Source organism: Pelophylax lessonae, assembly GCF_965119305.1.
Source record: "Pelophylax lessonae genome assembly, chromosome: 7".
Lineage (NCBI taxonomy): Eukaryota > Metazoa > Chordata > Amphibia > Anura > Ranidae > Pelophylax > Pelophylax lessonae.
Genome location: NC_138774.1, coordinates 148,188,322 through 148,213,499, shown reverse-complemented (window position 1 = coordinate 148,213,499; position 25,178 = coordinate 148,188,322). Strand labels below are relative to the sequence as shown.

Genomic DNA, 25,178 nt, shown 5'->3' with positions numbered 1-25,178 from the left:
AGAATTGTCAGTTTGGGGGAAGGGAATTTTAGATCTATTAGCAGATTTAGATACAATAATAAACGGAAGCCAAACTCCAGCTCAGCCTGCAGTTATCGCGTGTTTTTTTTTTTTTTTTTTTTCCCTTTTTGGGGAAAGGTTTTACGTGGATAAAAAAAAAAAACAGCTGCTCATTGTAAGCAGTGGTGTATTTAGGTTTTGTGCTGCCCTAGGCCGGACTAAACTCGTGCACCCCCTAATTTAACTACGACCCACCCCTTCCTGTCAAGGCCAGCCCCTTCCTGCTTCAGACCCGCCCTGTCATCTGTAATCCACACCCCTTCTTCTGTAGGCTCCACCTTTTTTCTCTTAGAGCTCCACCTCTTCCACTTATTTAAAAGTGGGTACAAAGTGCCTACTTGTATATTTTGTTGTTTTGTATGGGTACGTCAGTTTGCGGGAGTGCTCCTGGGAGCCTCCATTAGGCAATGGGGATGCCAATCCACAGGGCTGGCGGCTGTAATAGCCACCAGGCACCCGCAATCTTTCCCAGCTGAGAGAGAACGACGGTCTACTGTTGTAAACACAGCAGACCGTTGTTCGCTCTGAAATGATCACAGAGCGCCTGTGATCCACCTATTTAGGATCACAGGTCTCTGTGTACATTCTAAAAGTCCCTCCCCCATACAGTTAGAAAACACACCCTAGGCTCACACTTAACGCTTTGATCACCCCTGGGTTAATCCCTTCCCTGCCAGTGTCATTATTACAGTTACAGAGCATATTTTTAGCACTGATTACTGTAGTAAGGTCACTGGTCCCCCTAAAAGTGTCAAAAATGTCAGTTAGGGATCTGATCTGTGCACCGCAATGTCGCAGTCCCGCTAAAAAATTGCTGATCTCTGCCATTACTAGTAAAAATAAAAAATAAACAAAAATGACATAAATCTTTCCCCTAGATTGCAGACACGATAACTTTTGCGCAAACCAATCAAAATACACTTATTGGGATTATTTTTACCAAAAATATTTAGCAGAAAACAAATTGGCCTAAAAGGATGAAAAATTTTGATTTTAAATTTTTTTTTTTTTTTTTTTTTTTTTTTTTTGGAATGTTATATAGTAGAATGTGAAAAATGTTTTTTTTTTTTTTTCAGAATTGTCACTCTTTTTTTGTTTATAGCGCAAAAAATAGAAATTGCAGAGGTGATCAAATACCACCAAAAGAAAGCTCTGTTTGTGGGGAAAAAAGGGCGTCAATTTTATTTGGGTACAGCGTCGCACGACCGCGCAATTGTCCGTTAAAGTAATGCAGTGCCGAATCACAAACAATGGCCCAGAGATTACTCCCCCCCCCCCCCCCCTCCCCCAGTGTAATCCTCAGTGTACTCTCTTCTGTGTAATTCCCTCCCCATGTGAATCCACCCTCATTCTGTGTAAACCCCTTGTGTACTCCCCCCCCCCCCCCCCAGTCTAATCCCCTCATTGTAAACCCCCCAATAAATCCTCCCAATGTAATCCCTTTCAGTGTATTCTCTCCTGCAGTATGAGGTGAATTAGTGGGGCCAAGTGCCAGGAACTGGGCTCTGGGACTCCAGTGGGAATGGGAACCCCGGAGCACCCCTGCCCAGAGCTTGTCCTGATCACCCCCCCCCTCCCAGCCCAGTAATCTGTTCTAATGACTCATCCCATTTAAACCCATTGTCATCAGAGTAGGTAGGTAGGGATGTAGGTGGGTGGGTGTGCTCACTGGCTTTACCTGCCTTGGGTCACTGCAGTAGCTTCTCCACTATGATGCCCAGGTCCTCAGCCTTCACAGCCTGAAGCAGCTTCTGGTTCTTTCCCATCCTCAGTGCTGCACCCCAGGGTAGTACGATCCTGGGTACTGGAGAGGAAGAGCAGATCCTAGCAGAGCTTGATTGGTCCTCACATCCCCAGCATTCTTCCCTGGAGGGGAGGAGGGCTAGGAGATGGATGGGGACACTGGGTCAGATGTGCTCTCAGGAACACTTGGAAGGGTGATCCCCCATACGTGGGAGCCAGAAGGGGCGGGGCAAACCTGGGGGGAGGAGCCAGAAATACCTGGTTGCAAGCACCATACTCGGGAGCCAGAAGGGGTGGGGCAAGCCTAGGGTGGGGGGGAGCCATAAATACCTGGGTGCAAGCACCATAATCGGGAGCCAGAAGGGGCGGGCAAGCCTGGGGGAGGAGCTAGAAATACCTGAGTGCAAGCACCCTTCTCGAGAGCCAGAAGAGGCGGGCAAGCCTAGGGGAGGAGCCAGAAATACCTGAATGCAAGCACCATACTCGGGAGCCGAGCCGGGGAGGGGCGGGGTCGAGGTACCAGGAGAGGAGCCACGAAAAACGTTTTATACGTTGGAACCGCGCAGGGGAGGAAAGTGCAGAGCAAGGTGCCATGGTGAGTCGGGGAAGGAGCCAGAATTACCTGAGGGTAAGCTCCATACTCGGGAGGCAGGCCAGTGAGGGAGGAGTGGAGCCGAGGAGCCAGGATTACTTGCTAGCGAGCTCCATTCTTGGAGCCAGGGAGGGAGGGGCGGAGGCAAAAGGGTAACCCCTAAGGAGGAGCCAATACCCCGAGCAGCAAGGAGGGGAGGGGAGAAGGATTCTAACCTCCCATTGGTCTCCTGATCCCACTCCCGTTCCATGAATAATATGATTGGCTGCACTGACTCCTAGCTTCATCACGGCCGGGTCGGTGCCACGGGAGGACGGATCGAGGGCTTTTTTCATGCTGGGGGTGACTTTTTTGCCGCCCCCCCCCCCCCCCCGCAAAGTGCCGCCCTAGGCCTGGGCCTTGTTGGCCTAGACCAAAATACAGCACTGGCCCCCCCGCAAAGTGCCGCCCAAGGCCTGGGCCTTGTTGGCCTAGGCCAAAATACAGCACTGATTGTAAGTACCCCTGTCAATGGTAAATGGTTTGTCTCAACGTTCTAAACTAATCCAGTGTGCATAAGAGCTTGTTCTGTTGGAAAACAGACTTGCTGGCCAGATAACCAGGTGAAAATAAAGGTAAGAACACCTAAAAAAAAAAAAAAAAAAAAAAATGTAGCCATCACATCGAAGAATTGGTCAGCTACAATATAAGTTTGTTTTGGAGTTTACTACCACTTTAATGTCAGGGAATGTACAACCCCACAAACAACCATCCCAATCCCATCCACACAGGAACCATCTGATCATTCATGATTATAAAAGTTATGGCTGTAGAACCTTTATTTGGATTTAAAACCTAGTATGATATCCTTTATTGTTCTAGCCCTTTAAGCTAGGTTCACACTGGTGCGAATTGAATGCAGGTTTCCCCCTCATCCAGTTCGCATGTCAGGAGAGTGTGACTATCTCTCAATGGACTGCCCTCCAGGGCAGCTGCGGAGCGGTTTGCAGGAAATTCAAGTGCTTCTTCTGGTCTGTTTCAGGTCCGAATTCAGCCAAAAATTCTGACCAAATTCAGGCCTGAAACAGTGAACAGGACCAGTGGCGGAGCTAGACTTTTAAAACCGGGGTGGCAAGGTATTATTTTGGGGGGTCAATATACAAAGTGTTCAATTACACTAAAAATAAGTTTCCTGTGTGTGCTTCCGCGTTATGTTTTGTTTTGGAGCACGAAGGAGCTGCGTGTCAGCTTAACCAATGAAAAGTGTAGCAGCAACACGTCCCCCATATAGACCTCCCCCCGTACAGTAGGCCAGGGTAAGGTGAGGTCCCGTTCCCCATATAGATCCCCCCCCCCCCTTACAGCAGGCCAGGGTGAGGTGAGGACCCCCATATAGATCCCCCCTTACATCAGGCCAGGGTGAGGTGAGGTCCCCCATATAGATCCCCCCCTTACAGTCAGCAGGCCAGGCATTGGGCAAGGGCAGGTTCCCCATAAGATAGATCCCCTTTCTTTTACAGACTTCTCACTACTCAGTCAGTCACTAGTACAGTCGGACAGTACTACAGTAGTAGTCTCTTACCTACCATTTGTAGTGACCAGCATGCCCCCCATCAATGTAGTGACCAGCGTACCCCCCCATCAATGTAGTGACCAGCGTACCCCCCCATCAATGTAGTGACCAGCGTACCCCCCCATCAATGTAGTGACCAGCGTACCCCCCTCCCATCAATGTAGTGACCAGCATGATTGCCCCCCATCAATGTAGTGACCAGCATGATTGCCCCCCATCAATGTAGTGACCAGCATGCCGTGTCCCCTTCAATGCAGAGAGACTTACCTAAGGTAGAAGAACACAGCCTGACATCCATCCCACATGTTCAGCATGCCCCGCAGCTATTTCTCTTGACCGAGCGGTGAGTGCGGCACAGCAAACCAATCACATCGTGAGTAGCGGCACAGCGAACCAATCAGGTGTGCAGGCGCGCGTGATTGGTTAGCTGTGCAGCTGCTCACGGCGCCGCTGCTCACCGCTCAGTCAGGAGAACTAACTGCAGGTAGGCACACGGAACATGTGGGACAGATGTCGGGCTCTGTTCTGCTACCTTCTACAACCACTGAGTATCGTACGTTCGGTGATTTGACTATCGCCCTCGCTCTATCATTCAGCCCTACCTATGAGTGTAATGTTTTCAGCGGGGTGGCAACAGGGGTGGCAAGGACTTCGTCTGGGGTGGCAATTGCCACCCCAGCTAGCTCTCTGGCTCCGCTACTGAACAGGACACACCGGACCTCCTGCTGCGAGCCGTTCGGCAATCCAGTGTGAACTCAGCCTTAGCATTAAACACACAGGCCAATATGACCATCAACTTTTAACCAAACCACCGGCTCACTTTTTCAGGGCTGTAAACACAGTCCACCTACAAATGTGGGTGACAATACCCTAATAAATTTAGAGCCTTTACAAAGGTAGGGAGGGAAGATAACTGCTTGGATAAAGAGCCAGATTGAAAAATGTTAGAACCTACAAAGGAAACCCCTTTAATCCCATTGGTTGCTTGGATTTCATTCAGCTTTCAGTTTCCAATCTATTAAAAAGTGATAAATCTGAACTGCTGTAATCCAGAAATCATGTCAGAATGTTCACCTTCACCTGTCATGAGAAGAAACTGAGGTTGCGGATTTTATGCCTTTTTGAAAATGCTACTTACCTGGATGTAGATAGCATTTTGGATGCTTACCCACTGGCTTCAGTAGTTTTCAGATCACAAAAAAACACAATTCTGGACATTTGTATCTGTTCTGTGACTGACAAGAGGTTCAGAAGTCACCCAAGCACTAGCATTTCAGCGATACCAGCCTCTGTTTCTGTCATGACAAGTTTTCTTGAAAGTGACACTAAAATTAAAGATACAATCTGTCTGTCTAAATATAGCTAGAATGTACCTTCTATTTTTTATCTTGTTCCATCTCTCAAAGGCAAGCTCTTCTTCTTTTTTTTTTTTTTCTTTCGCTGTTCTCAGACTTTTGTTCTAGGGTGGCTAGGATCGTTCTCCATGTGTTCATTGTGTATATGAACATAGTCCTCCTCCAAGATATAATGCACACATACCTGCGGACTTATTGAGCTCTATTGGAAATGTAGTACACATATTTTTTGTTTACAGAGCAATGGTATACTTGATTATTTAGAATGAATAATTCTAAAAAAAATGGAGTTTAGTGTCACTTTAACAGCACTCCATTCTTGCAAGATTTCTCAAACTCCTTATTTATGCTATATGTGGATTTGTTTTCTGAAGCTCATGTAGCCAGGGGGCGGACTACCATTTATCTGATAATGCAGACTTACTTTCTGCTCCTTCGGACTGTCTCTGAATCCCTCTAGTGTTTGGTCTCAGGGTTCATACATCATACTGCTGAGACTAGGAGAAAGGCATTGTGGGAATTGTAGTCCTCTGTAAAGCTATGAATGGATTGCTGGATTGTTTAAGAACTGCATTTCCCAGCAAGCTGTGGATTACAGGAGAGCATCTTGGGAGAGACTGTAAAGGGATCTGTTGAACAGGCCTGCGCTCTCTTGCTTCCCGGGATCCATCTTGTGCACATCAGTCTGCTATGGAGAGAGAGAGATGGCGGACTGCGGCCTAATGAACACCGCCCATCTGCCTCCAGACTCAGCCCTGGCAGGACGGATGTTCATTGCTGCAACGCAGGCATTCCCGCACCATTGCTGATCGTGTGGAGTCGGCGGGACTCACTGAGGCAGCAGAGCGCAGCCATCTCGAGGCTACATAGTGTGGAGGATTGCCATTGCCGGTGCTTCCAGGACTCTCTGTGCTGGGCATCAGGATTTGGTGAGAGCGCGCCTGCTCAGAGTTCAAGACAACATTTACTCAAGTTCTTGATACACTGAACACAGTCACCTTACAGTTGGATCAGTTACAGGATCTTTTATGATTATATTCAACTATTCTGCATTGCTTGCTATACACTGTGCCACATTGGGAATCATCTCTTTCATGAGCTCCAACTGCCGGTGAAGATCTTAGCAAGGCTTTGCCGGTAGAACAGTGTTATATTATTGCTCTTAAAGGGGATACATTACTGGTATCTATACTATCTCCTCTCTCATTAGGATACAGGTAGTATAGGCTGGCCTGGGGTTCTCCTTTAGCCAGAGGGTTTTTCTGCTATAATATATAGTTTGAGAGATCCATTCATACATTTCAAGAGACTGTGTTTTATTGATGTCATTCTTTGTTATTAAAACCTGTTTCTCACAGTTTGTTCCGGTGTTGGTTCAACTGAGCCCTGGCTGTTTATCTGGGGTCTAGTTGACTAATACGTCTTTGCAAGTTCTTCTTTTAACTTATTCATATTGTGTCAGTGTGTTAAAGGTATATACAATATGTCTGAACCTAGAGTGTCAGGAGGTCTGGACGGTTCAAGCGGCACAGAAGAACCTACTTACCAGCAACCCATAAGGGGGTAGTGCTACACTCGTGTTGTGTTACGTCTCCACTTCTGTTTTGATGTATTATTAGCAGTCCTATTCAAACTTTGAAGGCTGGTTTGAATCTCCTTGGTGGCTGTAAAAAGTTTGTAAGTTGTTGCTGTCATTTACATGTAAATGAGATGCATGAAGAAGGTGTGGGAGTGCATGGGAATATCCCTTTTGAAAAGAAAATAGGAAACCGTTTCCCATGTTAACAGATTGGCAACCAAAAGGGTTAAGGGTGAACTAGTAGAGTAAAACTTTAACTGAATGAGAAGCTGAAGCCTTGAGCCCTGTTTTGCATGCTGTCTTCATTGGTTGCATTTCAAGATTTTGCCAGCCATGTACCTTTTTTAAAATGGAGCACAGATTTGGGCCCCGTTCACCCCTAAATTTATCAGAATCATGGCAAAAGGCATTTGCCCTGCCATAATTCCTAATGGCACCCCAAAGCAGTATACTTTTGCCACAATTGTAGCATGACAAAACACATGTTGCCAAACGCACCTGGCTCAGTGCCTAAATTTGGCACATGAGCTTCTGTGGTGCAAAAAATGCACAAAGAATGGGCTGCCTCATGTAGGACATGTGTAATTGTACAGAAAAAAATTATGAGCAGGAATGAGTGTTCCCACTACACGAAGTGTGAACTAAGCCTAATTGTGCGGGATAAAGTGCAATGACATGATATTAACATAAATTGAGTAATATTTGTATTTCAAATTCCTCATCTCCGAAGAGCCGCTTGCCTGCGCAAAGACTGTGTTGAAAGGATCCTTCACTCACTGATCTATCTAGAGCAGAAGTCTCAAACTGGTGGCCCCCCAGCTGTTGCAGGAATACGATTCCTATGAGGCATTGCAAGGCTGATCGTTACAAGCATAACTCCCATAGGCAGAGGCATGATGGGATTTGTAGTTCCGCAAAAGCTGGAGGGCCACCAGTTTGAGTCCCCTGGTCTGAAGCAAGGTTGGAGAGCTCAAGCAAGTCCCATCATGCCTCTGGAAGTAACTGCCAGTCTTCCCATCATGCCTCCGGGAGTTATAGTAGCTGTCCCGTCATGCCTCATGGGCAGTTGCTTAGCTCTGATCTAGAGCACTGTGTTGGGACATAAGTTACACAACAAAACAAAAGCTAGTTCCAACCATATAAAGCTGAGCTTCGCCAGATTTTATGTAGCTTGCCATACATTGAACCGTATTCTGAGATTAGTAGAAGACCTTTCACACGATCGGACTGATCAGGTCCGCCTGTCTGTTTTTCAGGTGGACCTAATCAGGCCACCCATTCTCCTCTATGGTGAGGCGGATGTCAGCAGAGATGTGTCTGCTGACACTCGTCTGTCATCCGATCTGACAAGATCCGCTGAAAACAGACGGATGGCGATGCGTTCGCCATCCATCCAGAGGGTCGGATACTGTCTGTTTTCATCCCATCTCCCCATAGAGGAGAGCTGGAATCTGACAGGTCCGTCTCTGCACAGTGAGCAGAGACAGACTTGTCATTCGTCTGCTCCATGGGGATCAATGGAACGATCCCTGCTGAGCTAGCGGAGTCCGCTGAGTGGTTTCCTCCCCATGAGAAAGGGGCCTAATAAGAGAAGGTCAGTGCAAAATTTAAAAAGCAAAATTGTATACATAGCACGTTTTTTGAAATGGCACCAAGGTCACTGCACTATGTTAAACCATGTTTTTCGCACCTACCTCTAGGGCTGGACCTTTTGGCTGGGACCAGAGGAATTTTTTATTCCTGGCCTAGGGGCCTGCCATGGTATTTCACTGTGGCACAAAGTACTTACCCCCTCTCATTTCTTCCTTTTTTATGTGTAGCACCCTCCTAGGTAGGTGCTAGTGAGAGAGTATAGTTTTTGCCTATCAGAGGAGCTGCAGGCAAATCTATATTGCTCTTTGGCTACCAGAGAGCAGAATCTGTTAGTGAGGTCTGCACATTGTGCTCAGTATGCGATTTATTCTGTCTAGAGTGTTTCACACTGGTCCAATAGGGTTGCATGTTGGACAGTGGGAGCAAACCTGACCAATGGATGCATAGGCTTTGATACAGTCCTGGTGATTGGCAGAGACAGGGTGTCTCTGTGCATTCTGGGATACTGTATAAAAGCCAGGAGCACATGTGCTGCAGGGTCTTTGGCTGGAGAACAGAGTCCTGGAGGGAGGGTGGCAGCGGCATGTGGCCTCATGAGGTCATCCTGAGGGCCAGAGGAGTGGAGCTGAACTCAGAGGTCCAGGAGAGCTGACCTGAGGGGGAGACACTGGAGACCCTGGCAAAAAGGTATCGTAAGTACAGGCGATCATGTCAAGGGGCCTGACCCCAGGAGTAGGATAGTCAGTGGATGGGTGTCGGCAAGCAAGAAGGAGGATACTAAGGAGGGTGTCAGCAAGCAAGAATTAGGATACTAAGAGTGTCTTGAAGATTAAAATTTAGTTCATCAAGTCATCTGGGAAAGAGACTTAAATCTAAATTCACCTCAGTGGCAAGGTGGCCTGGCTGTACCAAGTGATAGAAGTCCTCAAATCTTGTGCATAGTTAATTCAGAGTATCCCACTATTCCCTTCTCCCGTCCCTAATTTATCAATAAAACACAAAAACAACTACATACTCCTGGATTGTTTATTGAATGGGCCAAGAAGAAAAGTGGGAGAGTTAAGGTTGCTAATGGTAATCCAGGGAGACCCATAAGTGTGAAATTCAGCAGTCCTCAAGGGGGCAGTGCTACATATGGTTTTGTCACTTTTGCACAGTATGCACTTTTCTCACAGCACGGTTAGTGGGGTGTGGGGCCTCGGGCCTGCCCTGAAAGTTTTGGGAGGGGGTGGACATTGATTTCTGGTCTCATGGGGTTTCCCTTGGGGGGGGAGCCCCACCCAGTACTTGAGGTTGGACTATTTTGGCAGTCCTCTCAAGAGAACAGGGTCCGCCTGGTTTCGGCTGGGTTGGACAGAGAGTACCCTAGTCCCTGTCAGGAGCCTTGAGCCCTGGGGGATCAAGGCAAGGGTCGTTTCTTTTTGGAGGAGGACCATGTGTACTCCCTGTACACTCTGTGTTCTCACTTTTTTGTGTGCACACTTTTTTTTTTTTTTGCACCGGATGTTACATTTTCGAGTTTCACGACACCACGGGGGAAAAAAAATAAAAATTCTGAAAAATATCTGAATCTTTGTAGTTCAGGTACCTCATTAATTCTTTGTAAAGGTTGTAAGGTACATTCAGCACCCCATTGATGTTTCTTTTCTTGTACAGGAAAAAAGAAATCTAAATTCCAGGCATTCAAAAAGTTATTTGTCAAAAAGAAGAGGAAAGAGTCTCCAGCTCCAAGCAGAGAAAACATACTAAAACCCAGCCAGTCCAGCAGTGATGTCAGTGTGTCTGGAGCCAATGAGTCTGCTTTTCAACCAGATCATGAATCTGTGTAAGTAAAGACATAGTTCCACAAAAATATTCCTTTTAATGGGGAAATCTGTTTAGCCAAAAAGAAAAAGCACTGTAAATTCAGCCGATCTATGCAGTGATGACTGACTGAAAAATCTATTCTCCATCATAAAAGGGGGCAGCAAATCATGCACCATAATAAAAAAACATTACATGTGTAATGCATTTGTGAACTGAGCTGATGGGCTTATTGAAACAGGACATGCAAAGAGCAATTTGATGCGCCAAGCGCAGCAACCTATAGAGACTCAATTACTGTAGTCAGATTAGATCGGAGTTGCACAGGATCATAGAATTTTTTATTTTCTATACTCTAAATCGATGGTGTCCACCCTGTGTCTCTTTGGCACTTTTTGTGCAGCCCTTTGGGCCCCTGATGAGAGTAGCCAGTGTTTTTACTTACCTAGGTGCTGTTCTTTAGACTTGTTTGTAGTCGTTCAATTGCTGGATTTAATTTATTTTAAGCTCTTCTCTCTGTGCAGTGTATGACTACTCATTTTACATAAGTTTTTTCCTATGATCTTTTAGAATAGATCTTGCTAAATTAAACCTCATATGTGGCCCAAGTAATACATCTGTGGTCTAGGAGTGTCTACTAAAGAATACCCATGGCACCCAACAACTCTTATAGCATTTTTGAAATCTGACCCTCTCCTGTAAAATGTCTTCAATCTGATGGTCTCTTGTAGCATGCTCAGTCCCCAACAACTTCTATTGTATTTTGTCTTTTGCATTCCATTCAGTGAATATTATTTGCAGTCCTTTGGTATCCAGGGCATCAACCTGGGGCCCCTATCTCAAAGTTGGTCACCACTGCTCTTATTTCTAACACAACAATTATCCTCAAAAATGTAACCATATGGATACAAAACTACTTCCTTCCAATGTGCATTAAACACTCAACAATGGGTGATTGTAATCCTATAAACCAGAGTTGCTCTTGGTAAGCACAAGTAGCAATATGTTGGAAGTGTTTAGGTGTTTAAAATGATCAGCCTGACTTTATCACCACTCCTCTTATATTCAAAACGGCCCTTTTTGCCACCAAAGCAGCCTGACCCATCAAGACATGGATGCCACTTAACCTCTTAAGGTATGCTGTGGTTTCTGGCACCAAGCTGGCGGTAGCAGATCCTGGTGAAGTGAGGCCTTAATGTATCACTTGTTTTTCCAGCACATCCCACAGATGCTCAATTGGATTAAGATCTGGAGAATTTGGAGGCCATGTCAACACCTTAAACTTGTTGTTTTTCTCAAACTATTCTTGAACCATTTTTGCACTGTGACAGAGCATATTATCCTGCTGAAAGAGGTCATCATGGAATAGGGTTTCATTGAAGAGGTGTTTTTGGTCAGCAACCATGTTTAGGTAGGCAGCGTCAAAGTAACATCCACATGAATGGCAAAACCAAGGTTTCCCAGTAGAAAATTGCCCAAAGTATCTCACTTCCTCCGCCGGATTGCTTTCTTCCCATATTGGATCCTTGTGCCATGTCATCCCCAAGCACCTGGTCATCCAAATTATGTAAAAGAAATCATGATTGATAGACCAGGCCACCTTCTTCCACTGCTTCGCGATCCTATTCTGATGCTTACATGCCCATTGGCTATGAACATGGATCAGCATGGGCAGCTTGACCAGCCTTTGGCCAAGCAGCCTCATGTGTATGTGTGTATGTGTGTGTATGTATGTGTGTATATATCAGTGTATATTAATTGGTGATTGACCGATATCGTTTTTTTTTAATGCCGATACAGATATTTTGGTCATTGGATATCGGTATCGGCCGATATCTGCCCGATATTTTCACACATGTATTTTGTATTCATGTGTGTTTTTTTTTTTCTACAGGTACTCCTTGTGGAGGGATCTGGGGGTCTAAAATACCCCAAACCTCTCCTCAGCACCGAAAAGCATTCAAAACGCCAAGTTTGGCTGTTTTGAATGCTGTCAGTTTTTTTAATACAGCGCCAAGTACCCGGAAGTGGTGTCATGGCATCATTTCTGGAGACCCGGGTCTTCTCTTGTGTGGCGGCGGTGGAGGTAAGATACCCGGGTTTCCCAGGGGGACGAGAGACCCGGGCGAGCCGGGGTGGGGGGGGAACGTCCCCTCCCGCTCCTTGTAATGACAGCCGAGCGGTTTCTTAGCCTCATCGGTTGTCATTACAAGTCAGCCGACCGTCGGCTATGGACACCGGTAGCGGGGTAAAGCCTCTAGCTGCAGGCATCACCTCTAGCTGCAGGCAAAGCCTCTAGCTGCAGGCAGAACTTTCCCTAATAATCCGCAAATCAAAAAGCCGATTCCGATATATCAGGGGAAAGTGCATATCAGCCCCTGATATATCGGTGTTGCCGATAATTGGTCAATCCCTAATATTAATATGCATCTTTTATGCATCTGTAGAAAAATTGTTAATCTTTTCACTTGTTTGCTTTTCAAAGGGCCAAAAGCGGTATGGGAAGTAAGGCAGTTTCCCATGACAGTGTATTCATTTCTGAGGTGGAGAACTCTACAAAAGAGGATACATCACAGGAAAAAAACCATGGCAAAGTTAAAGCTTTACAGGTATGAATAGTTTTTATATAATGCCTACACAAAAGTGCTGAATGAGAAAATTGATGGCAATAAATTTCCTTTGAAAGCAAAACACCAAGGCTCTATCCATGCCCCGCACCAGCACTCTAACTTGAAAGATACAGCCCACGTCGTGGCTGATTGGTGGCATGGGTCTCTCAAAATTCCCTTATCCCTACTTAAGTGGTATTCTGATCTCGTCATTCTTTCCTATTTATTAAAAAGTATTTTGCAAAGTGAGAAATCTGCAGTCCATGTCAGTAAAGACCTTTTGACTACAAACAATAGTTAAGTCCTAAAAACTACAGAGATGCTGTGTTCAAACAAGGCAGTTTTACAAGAACAGTTATTTGCTTTTATACCATATACTCCATTCATCAATTTTTCCTTACAAATAAACCCGTCCAACGTATTAAACCCACAGCTCATGTCCTGTAGTAAGTGATTAATGCTATAAAGTGATGAAAAAAAACAAAACAAAAACTCTAGTGCTAGATAGCTTCTCAGCTACCTATCCCTATTACCTAGATTGTGTGTACCATTTCAGCATATATACATATAAAGTGCTTAAACAGTGCATTCATAACTGTGCAGCCAATACCACATTTAGTTGTATAATAAATTAATATTAATTGAAACAGCTGTGGAAAATATACTGAATATCCTTAAAGTTCATAGGAAGACAACAGGAATAAAAATGGTGAAAAAAGGTGATGTGTATCTGAATAGTCCAAAGCAATACTGCAGTGAAAGTGTCCAAAAAACGGTCAGAATAAGGAATTTTCAAATGGTGCAATGGTGGTGTCACCCTCCGTGCTGGTGCGATATAGTGTAGGTAATTCCATCTCGTCCAGAAGTTGTTGACCCCCAATACCTTACGGCAAGTGGGTCAGTAGATCTTGGTAATGGGTATCCAGCAGGGTCCCATCCGTCCGCGTTCGGGTGGTCCTGGTCCTGGTCCTAGCAGTAGATATGGTGAAAAAAATCGCACTCCTCCTCTGTGTAATCCAGCGATATCTCCTCTTTAATTTGTTCTTCTATCACTCATAACTTTCTGTGTTTACTGTTTAAGACAAGTCGTCAAACACAGGAAGTTATGAGTGATAGAAGAAAAAATTAAAGAGGAGATATCGCTGGATTACACAGAGGAGGAGTGCGATTTTTTTTTTTTTTTTTTTTGGCTCACCATATCTACTGCTAGGACCAGGACCACCCGAACGCGGACGGATGGGACCCCGCTGGATACCTACTACCAAGCTCTACTGACCCACTTGTCGTAAGGTATTGGGGGTCAACAACTTCTGGTGAGTTGGAATTACCTACAGTATATCGCACCAGCACGGAGGGTGACACCACCATTGCACCATTTGAAAATCCCTTATTCTGACCGTTTTTTGGACACTTTCACTGCAGTATTGCTTTGGACTATTCGGATACACATCACCTTTTTTCACCATTTTTTTTCCTGTTGTCTTCCTATGAACTTTAAGGATATTCAGTAGATTTTCACAGCTGTTTCAAATGATATTAATTTATTATACAACTAAATGTGGTATTGGCTGCACAGTTATGAATGCACTGTTTAAGCACTTTATATGTATATATGCTGAAATGGTACACACAATCTAGGTAATAGGGATAGGTAGCTGAGAAGCTATCTAGCACGGAATTAAAGCCCCGTACACACGTACCGTTCGTCGGCCGACCGATCGGCCGTCTTTTGTCCCCGGGCTGTCCTGTCCGCTGAAAAGTGCAAAAGACTGCACACGAATTTTGTCCGCCGACTGCAGAAGTGATGTCATGTGATGGTTAACTTTCCCTGTGTTTTTTTCTTTTCTGAGCATGCCCAGTCTTGCAAATCTGCTGTCTGTCGGCCGAATTCTGTACTGACTGGCGAACAATCGGCCGTTCTGGTGTTGGCATACAAAAATTTTAATGCTTGCACGACAGATTCTGTTCGGCCGAAAGTGCACTGTCGGAAGCATCATACTAACAAGCCTACAATCGGCCGATCGGTCGTCGGCCAAATCTTTTCGGCCGACAATCGGTACGTGTGTACGGGCCTAAAGAGTTTGTTTTGTTTTTTTCAACAGCATTAATCACTTTGTCTTCACACATCACTTACTACAGGACATGCGCTCTGGGTAATATTAGTATTACATTCTCTTCCATTGTACACCCCTGTGGGTTGATCGCAGCAGAAGTCCTTTGTTCACACATTTAGTTTTGTATATACATTTTTTTGGCGCAAGTGTTATTTCCCTATCCTTTATGACACGTAGGACATGTTGAACTGCTCTTTGTGTTCTGTGGAGCACATCTCTTGATCAGTTTTAAGGGCTTCTTGACTTATTTGCTGTGTTGCCCACACCTCAGTTTGACCACTTTTGTCAGTTCCAGTAGTCTAAGACTCTGATCCTGTGATGTGTAATTAAGACAATAGGATTTTTGTCTTGCTCTAAGAAAAGGATTTCACAGGGTACATCACAAGACACAGGTCCCATCCCTTGGTTTTCCTATGATTCACTCCTTTTGCTTGCTATAAATTAAGCTGGGAGTGGGAGGGGTTATATTTATGCTGTCCCTACTGCTTTGTTCAGTCATCTAAAGGTAGCAGCAGATAACTCTGTAGTCTTAAGCCTAGTACACATGGGCTGAATGTCGGGCAGCCCATGCGTACTGGAGTTGGTCTGACAAAGGGACCAAAAAAAAGGTCTGCTGATCTGCTCCCGATCAGCGGTCTCAGCCAATGGCTAAGGGCACTGGCCAGAGTGTTCTGGCGGGGGCCGTCCCCCCTGTCAGCACACAATAGAACAGCAGGGGAGATACCTGTACTAACGTCGGATAGGTAGTACAGCGGCTCCTCCAGAGCTCTCAGGTTTTTTTTTTTTCGTTCAGCCCTGGGGGGGGGTTGAACAAAAAAAAACTACTAGTGGTGTATAAGGCTTAAGGCTGGGTACATCATTTCATGGGCCGAATATCATTTTAGTCAGTGTGTACAGCTGTCTTTCTGACAGAAGGTCTAGCGTTCTAAAGTTAGACCGGCTTTCGGTTGAAGAGACCTGCTGGAAAACGAGCATCCGATCAGCACTCGCAGCCATTACCATCCCCTTTTTTTTTTTTTCTTAATTTCGATTTTGGGTGGGACAGAACCCAATGGAGACTGCTTAGTATTTACCTATAGTGGCATAATTTCCGTTTTAATCTTGCAATTATCCTTGTAACGTAACATAATCCAGAGTTTCGCAACAATCGCTAACTGTTGGCCATATCAATAATGAAAAAGCGGCATCTGTCCCTGATAGACAAAAACTGCCAAATAGGCCAGAAGGGGAAGAGGTGGGACTTTGAATGATGCCAAAATCATGTAATAGGAACAGTGTTAAATAAAAAGTTCTAAATTTATTAACATGCGTTAAAACGTCCCCACAAAGCAAAGAGCTGTTTGCAGTTGCATGGTAGATGTATGGTAGACCTGTGTGTGCTAATCAGCATCATTGGTGGAGCTGTGCCTCCTACAAGGGGCTAGATTGGGGCTCCATGTGTATCCTTGCTCTCACAGGGACACAAGGCTGTACTTTATATGACTAGGAGTCTTGCCTGAGCACTGGTCTCCACACACAGAGATATCGGTATTATCCTTCTGTCCAGCATCTTCCTGAAGAAGACTTGGATACTTTGAAACGCGTTAGAGCTTTGGACAAGAACCAATGGGACTGTACTCTGCTGTGCACTAACACTGTCAGGCCCATGCTGTGATGTGCTACATGGGTTTGATTGCTTAGGTGGTTGTTTTAACCATTTTGTCATTTAAGTCCCACTTTACGGGGATGTTTTAACTTATGTTAATAAATGTAAAACTTTTTATTTAACACTGTTCCTATTGATTACATGATTTTTGGCATCACTCAAAGTCCCACCCCTTCCCCCTCTGGCCTTTTTTGGCAATTTTTGATAATCCAGAGTTGCAAGACAGTTTATGGATTGTAGCCTGGAACTCTGGTTCTATTAAAAACAAGATGTTTTTTCCTGAATTTTTTGTATAAACAAACAAAAAATTGAACATTTTAAGATAAATTTGGTAATATTTTGTTCTAGGAAACTGACACCCCTCGATACCCAATATTTATCTTTCATTCCAGTCAGAGAGCAGTTCCCCAGGGGAGATAAAAACCCTATATTTGTGTTGATTTTAAATTGTAAATGGCACAACCCAGTGAGTGGCCCACTGATGTCTATTTGCTAGCAATAAAAAGTTGACAGAGACTCCATACTTTTTCCAGCCATGTAAAAAAAAAAAATTACATTACCTGGGTTGTGGACTTTTCTGATGATGCCTGGGTTGTGGACTTTTCTGATGATGCCTGCAAGAGTCTTATATTGGCTATGGGTAGAAAGCATTTCAAAAGTCTCCTTGAGCCAACAATAAAGCGTGCTGACTTATTTGTTCATCTTCATGGAAATTTGTTTTTAAAAAAAAAATGATAAAATCAAAATCGCCCAGTCTCTAGGGTCACAAAAGCCTGTCTCCTGATAGGATCCTCTGCTTACACTACATAGTCAAACTTGTCCTATGAAGCTGAAATGTGCCATAATGTCTGTGTGTGGGGCCTTTGACCTGTTTTAGATCTCTGGGCTAAGATGTCTGTATAGTAATCTTTTTTCCAAAATATTTAATTTAATAATCTCCTAGTTTTTATACATGAATGTTATTCAAAGATCTTTCATATAAACCAATTTGTAATTTACTGTTCCTTTTAACCTTTAATGATTTATAGTACTTCCAAAGTATAATAGTGTCTGTTGCTCCTATTGGGAAATAATGGACATTACTAAATAAGTAATTACTACTTTCATCACGAGCACGAGTCGGTTGTATACAAAATATCTGGTCTTTTGTGTGGCTGCCACTAAGGTGAAAGACACATGCAGTGGATCAGCTCAGCTTAGCATTCTGTGTACTGCAGATGGACTAAATGTGTGCACTGTACTGTTTGGCAGCTGCAGCTTCAGCAAAACATCCGTATAGGCTCTCCACCGCAGGGTATCCTGCACAAGAAAGTTGAAGATTCTGGGGCACTTTCAGAGGATGACGGGTTACCAAGGAGTCCTCCAGAGATAACTTTCTTGCATGAGATTCTGGCACGGTCATCAGGCAAAGTAAGTTTAGGTCAATATCGCACTTGTTGTTTTGTTCTGTGGAGTTTAATACTGTAAGGTTCTTCTGACCCAAACAATGGAAACTTCAAATAAAACTCTGGGTTTACTGTATTCTTCTCCTTTTTTTTTTTTTTTTTTTTTTTTGAGAACAAATGATTAAATCTGGTAATGTAACCCTATAAACCTCTTTAACCACTAAGGACGGAAAGTTTTTACCCCCTAATGACCAGGTCATTTTTGCGATACGGCACTGCTTTACTTAACAAGTGCGCAGTCGTGCGGCACTGTACCCAAATAAAATTGATGTCCCCCCCCCCCCCCCACCAAATAGAGCTTTCTTTTTTGTGGTATTTGATTTTATTATCTTTATTTATTTAATTTTTTGTTTGCTCTATAAACAAAAAAAGAGTGACAATTCTGGGATATATATATATATATATATATATATATATATATATATATATATATATATATATATATATATATATATATATATATATATATATATATATATATATATATATAATATAATACATTTTTTTTTTTTACTTTCTGCTATAAAACATTACCATAATTTTTTCATCATTTTAAGCCAATATGTATTCTGCTGCAAATTTTTGGTGTAAAAAATCTCAATAAGTGTATATTGCTTGATTTGCGTAAAAGTTATCAGGTCTAAAAAAATAGGGGAAAGATTTCTCACAATATTTATTTTTTAATAGTAATTGTGGCGATCAGCGATTTTTTTTTTTTTTATTTTTTATTTTTTTAACACTGTTGGTGGGGACCAGTGACATTACTACAGTAATCCAGTGCTAAAAATATGCACGGTTACTGTACTGGCAGGGAAGGAGTTCACAGCAGGGGCGATCAAAGGGTTAAATGTGTGCCTAGGGGGTGCTTTCTAGCTGTGTGTGGGTTTTATTCACTGGATGAACAGAGACCTGTGTTCCTAAATAGGAGGAACACTGGATCCCTGTGTTCATCACTGACAGAACAGCAGGCTTACTGCCGTTCTGTCTCCATGGGGAGAGATCACGGGTGCCCGGCGGACATTGTGTCTGCCGGACCCACTGACTGGCTCCCCCTCTAGCCAATCAGGGCGTGCGCTTGCCCCCACTATATGCTACATGAAACTACGTACATGTACGTCGTTTTGCGTACCAGAGCCGACCTGCTGCAGTATAACTATGGCGGCTGGCCGGCAAGTGGTTAATATTATGTAGAGGTCCATTTATGTGAAGCCAGTTTTATTTTTGTATTTTTTTTTTTTTGTTTGGATAGTATGGCAAGGTTTATACCCCCCTGTCACGTTTCTCTTTTTTGACACAAAAGCAAGAGGTGAAGGTAAATTGCCCAATGGGGGCACCTGTCCCAGTGCCAACTGTCTCACTTTGATTAGATCTCTTATCATTTCTTGTTGCGTTTCTTTTGGACAGAACGTGATGGGAAATTTCAGCAGCAGGACACGGGCAGCACATAAGATAGGGATATTAACCCTCCCCTACGCTATCTAAAACAAACATAAAAATTTTTTAGCTATAGGTACACTTTAACACAAAGAAGGGACCATGTCATTAAAATGGGTCACATTGTCCCAGCCAGACCAACGCAGTCACACTATTTAGGAGCCAGTTCTGGTTTTCATTTTATTCACGGTCATTCTCACAACAGAGCAGAGCATGAGAGGCAGGACAGTTCTGGACGGAGAGTAGGAGGTACAGCAGCACTAGATGAAGAAAAGGAGCAAAGGATGCTCAAGTTAACCAGTAGGTGATTGGTTGCTAGGATGCAGCTTGTTAATATGAAAAGATAACTTTGGCTGCACCCGCTCTCTGCTGCTGTGCCTCCTGCTCTGTCTAGAACTGTCCTGCCTCTGGCTCTCCACTCGGTGTCCCGGTGTGAGGTAGGAGAGTGAATGGGGGCAGGAGACCTGGCTTTGAAGGATGGGGGGGCAGGGGCAGAGAGCAATGTGGTGTGTGGGGTTAGGGAGGGAGCTGAAGGTAGCGGAGCACTGCTTGTGGGGGGGGGGGGGGAATTATGTGAAGGAGGGCAGAGAGCACTGCTTGCTCTGGGGGGGGGGGGGGTGATGTAAATGGGGAAAAGGACACTGCTGGGGGGGGGGGGGTAATGCAAAGAGGGGCTCAGGGCTCAGGGACATTGCTGTAAATGAGGGGGGGGGGGGGTGTTATAATGTGAAAGGGGGTTGACAACATTACTGTGAAGGAGGGGGGGGGCTGAGGACACTACTGGGAAGGGGGTTAAGGACCTGAGGACACTGCTGTGAAGGGGAAACTATAAAGTGGGAGACTGTGATGTAGAGGGGAGGGGAGGATTGTGATATGCACTGGGGGCTGAGGATACATGTAAGAATGGGATTATTATGTAAGAGGAGAGGGGCTGTGATGTGAAGGATCTGAGTCATCGCAATAACATGTGATTCAGACTTCTGCTGGAAGAAAATTTTACTGATTGGACCTTCATTAATTTTTATTCTATACCCCTGGCCTATTGTATCTGTGATTGTGCTTTATTTTTTGTACTTTTACTTATTTTATGTTCATTTTGTTTTTTGCTCAGACTCCTGGCATTGCACAGAGACGCAGCTCTTTAAGCTTAGGAGGAACAGACAGTGAAGACGAACCGGTAATTCCATTCATGTTCAATCAGTAATTATGCTTATGTCTTTTAAATGTACAATATGGCTATTGCACGTGGGCTTTTATCTCAGTGCCATAATCCTCTGGTTTTAGAACCCACTGCCAAGTATCCTAGTAGCCAGTACAATGTGTGGTGTTTTGTGTCATAAGATATTTGTTGCCTCTAAATCTATTCCTAGAAGGCAGACTTTGTGATTTAAATTTGTGATTTAAATTTGAGGAATTTGGAAGTGCTGGGGGAAGATTTTGATGTGCATCGCCTACAGCAGACCATGACTACTGGAAAAAAGTTTGAAAATGGGTTGTGAATTTTAGCTAGCTACACACACCCTTGGAGAAATCTCTCTGCTTTCAAGCTGTAAATAGATTTCTTATTGGTCTGTGTATGTAGCCACCTACACTAAAGCCTAGTACACACACAACGATTATCGGCCGACCGATCGTCCGTCTTTTGTCCAAAGTGGTGTTTTGTTGTTTGGAATGTGCCTAGACTGCACACGAATTTTCTCGCCCGACAAAATTCTACTTCAGAAGTGATGTCATGTGTTGGTTTGCTTTCTTTGTGTTCTTTCTTCTCTGAGCATGCCCAGTCTTGCTCATTAGATTTTTCCCTGTCGAAATCTGTACTGACTGCATGAAAATCGGCCGTGTTTTGACGGGGGACAAAAATTTTATAGCCTGCACACCAGATTTTTTTTGGCCGAAAAGTCGGAGTCGGTTGTCGGAAGCATCGGCAGATCGGTCGTCGGACGAAAATTCCCTGCCGACTTTCGAAGCGCGTGTACGAGGCTTAAGGCTACCCAAGTTCCTAGGCATAAATAAAAAAAAAAAAATATAGAGAAGTGGCACTTTAAAGGTGGTGAAACTTCTCGCAGAATGACTACAAATACACATACAGTGCCTTGAAATGGTATTCAATATCCCTTGAATATTTGTCATGTTACAACCAAAAAAGTAAATGTATTTTATCAGGATTTTATGTGGCAGTCCAACACAAAAGTGGCACATAATGTGAAGTAGAAGAAAAATGATAAATGTTTTACAAATAAAAATCTTAAGCATTTGTATTCAACCCTCTTTACTCTGATACTCCTAAACAAATTGCCTTTAGAAGTCCACCTGTGTACAATTTAACCTCTTGCCTACTGTGCACCCTTCCCATCCAGGCCAATTTTCAGCTTTCAGCGTTCTCACACTTTGAATGACAATTGCGCGGTCATGCTACACTGTACCCATATGAAATTTTTATCATTTTTTTCACACAAATGGAGCTTTCTTTTGGTGGTATGTAATCACCTCTGGGTTTTTTATTTTTTACAAAAAAAAAGAATAAAGACAGAAAATTTTGAAAAAAAAAAAAAAAAAGTTTCTTATTTTCTGCGAGTAAATTTTGAAAATAAATTTTTCTCCTTCACTGATGTGCGCTGATGAGGCGGCACTGATGGGCACTGATAGGCTGCACTGATAGGCTGCACTGATGGGCACTGATAGGCTGCACTGATGGGCACTGATAGGCTGCACTGATGGGCACTGATAGGCTGCACTGATGGGCACTGATAGGCTGCACTGATGAGGTGGCACTTATGGGCACTGATGAGGAGGTACTAATATGCCGCACTGATGAGCATTTATAGGTGGCACTGCTGGGCACTGAGAGGTGGCACTGAGAGGCAGCACTGACGGGCGGCACTGATGGGCACTGAGAGGCGGCACTGATGGGCACTGGCGGATGGCACTGATGGACACTGACGGGTGGCACTGATGAGCACTGATGGGCGGCACTGATGAGCACTGATGGGCAGCACCATCAGTGCCCACACTCAGTGCCCATAGTGCTGCCAGTCAGTGCTCATCAGTGCCTAGATGAGCAGGCACTGATGGGCACTGACTGGCAGCACTATGGGCACTGATTGTGGGCATTGATGGGGGACACTGATGGCGGGCACTGTGGGCACTGTTGGGGGCAATTTGTGTATGTTTTTTTACCTTTTAGTAATCAGGGCACTGGTGATCAGTGCCCTGATTACATGTCTCTGTGTCCCCGGCGGCTGACGGCTCCCCCCTCCTTCCTCACACTGCAGGCTCCGGGTGAGGAAGGAGTGCCGGCGATGAGAGATGATCTCATATGTTTACATATGAGATCATCTCTCATTGGATGGTCCGATCACGTGGTGAATGGCCGCTGTGATTGGCCATTCACCACGATCTGTGATCGGCTGTGTCCAAGGGACACGGCCGACACAGATTCTCCCCGATGCGCGCTCGCGGGAGCGCGCGGGGAGCCTGCTTCTGGGAGGCCATTTAAAAACGGCCTCCCGAAAATTCAAGTCCGCGCTGCAGCCGTATATAGGCTGTAGCGCGGATGGGAGGTAGTTAATCTCCATATACAGCTGTGCTGTGAAGCCCTCAGAGGTTTGTTAAAGAACCTTAGTGAACAAACCGCATCATGAATGCCAAGGAACACACCAGACAGGTCAGGGATAAAGTTGTGGAGAAGTTTAAAGCAGGGTTAAGTATAGAGAAATATCCCAAGCTTTGAACATTTCAAAGCACGGTTTAATCCATCATCAGAGAATGGAAAGAGTATGGCCCAACTGCAAACCTACCAAGACATGGCCGTCCACCTAAACTGATAGGCAAGGAGCGCATTAGTCAGAGAAGCAGCTCATGGTCCCATGGTAACTCTGGAGGAGCTGCAGAGATCCACAGCTCAGATGGGAGAATCTGTCCACCGGACAACTATACATTTACGTTTTTTGGTTGTAACATGAAAAATGTGGAACATTTCAAGGGTTATCAATCATTTTTCAAGGCACTGTACTGAAGTATATATAAAAGACACACATTAAAATATTATGCATCTTTTTCTCTGTGTCTATGCTTGTTTTAAAGGATAACATTGCATAAAACATCACATTCTGGACCATTTTTTCTACAAGAGAAATCTAGATGTATCTTGACTGGAGAGGTACATTTTTACATTTTGCTCAGCTAACCCACAGCCACGCAGTGCCTCGCCAATTTCAGAAATCAACCTCTTTCTAATACTGTGTGACCAGGAGCCACTGCTCATGCCGTATTACAGGCCTGTTGATTCCCGGAATTAATAAATTCTGCAGCTCCGATAAATTTGATTTCCTGTTGTACAAATAATGGGAGGGGGGACGACACATGGCACTTTTAAAGTATGTGTCAAGGTAAACATTTTATTTGAGTTTTTTGATATTTTAATACGATTTATTGCGGTCTGTGTTCCCACTGGGAAACTTTACCCCTCCACTTGTTTGACTTAACTATTGTCACCATGACAGAAGGCAAGGAGAGATTCTAAAATTTTACCATTGTCCCTTGACATTTCTCTAAGACTGCATTTGAATTCACTCTTTTGAGATTTTCTCATTTTCTGTTGTGTCTTAATGAGAGTAAGTAATGGAAATTATAATTGTCATTTTATTTTTGTTGTTTTATCGTGATTGTATCGGTTTTAAAGCGTGCGTGTGTGTGTGTGTGTGTGTGTGTGTGTGTGTGTTTTTAATTTTTTATTAAATCTGCATTCAGATACTGCACTCTTTAAGATAAACCCAGGAATCAGACAAACTCTACCTTTGCAGTGCACCTCAACCCCACCCAGCACTTCAATGTTTAAATACTCAATTAGTCAGTCTAGGGGTGCGAGAATAAGATGTTTTATGAACTACCCTTCTCTCTGTGGGCAGCCTCTCTGCATCATCTTGTTTGGTGCAGAGCTATTACCCCCGCATATTATGCATGGAGGGGAGTTTGCGACTGAGACCTAAAGTGCCAGAGAGGACACTACGTTGGACCGGATACATGGATCGAGGGAGTCTTCGGGAAGCCAGGAGTAATGTATTAAACCCTTATCCCCGGACCACTGGAATTAATGAGCATTGAATCCTTGCAGTGCAGGAGGCCTCACTACAGGGGAAGATTTTTTTCTAATTTAGTGTCTGTTTGTTGTTGTTTATTCGTGTCCTACTCTTCGTGACCTCATGAACCATAGCGCGTCAGGCTTTTCTGTCCTCCACTGCCTCCCTGAGCTTGCTTAACTTCATGTTCATTGTTTCGGTGATGCTACCTATCCATTTTGTTTACGGTCATTCTCTTCTCCTCTTTCTTTCCATGTAGTGTCTGCTTGCTAACTTTTAAAAATGAAGTACTTTGTTCTGTTATCTTTTATAGAAAAGTCCAGCCAGCTCATCTGAACACATGCTTGTTCCCGTCCCTCTATCCTGGTGCCTTGACAGTATGCTCCTGTGCATGGACAACTAGAAGCCAAAATGATCAGAACGGCTTTTATGAAGTAAAATCACAAAAATGTATTGAGTCCTGGTAAAACGCATTACTATTGCTACAAAGCTGTTCATGTTTTGACTGGGGTTTTATACAAATCTGAATCTGATGTGATGGGAGTTATATGAAAGACCCAGTGGTTCAGAATGTGC

At 44.2% G+C, this 25,178-nt stretch overlaps 1 protein-coding gene across 3 annotated transcripts in view; it reads left to right on the top strand.

Moving 5' to 3' along the window:
* Positions 1 to 25,178, top strand: part of KIAA1210 — a 178,295-nt gene that overhangs the window by 94,620 nt on the left and 58,497 nt on the right. For all 3 annotated transcript variants that reach the window (XM_082263498.1, XM_082263499.1, XM_082263497.1), the window contains exons 3-6: positions 10,131 to 10,299; positions 12,763 to 12,886; positions 17,897 to 18,055; positions 20,636 to 20,701. In XM_082263498.1, coding sequence (XP_082119624.1) covers positions 10,131 to 10,299; positions 12,763 to 12,886; positions 17,897 to 18,055; positions 20,636 to 20,701 — 518 coding nt within the window. The remainder of the gene's footprint in view (positions 1 to 10,130; positions 10,300 to 12,762; positions 12,887 to 17,896; positions 18,056 to 20,635; positions 20,702 to 25,178) is intronic.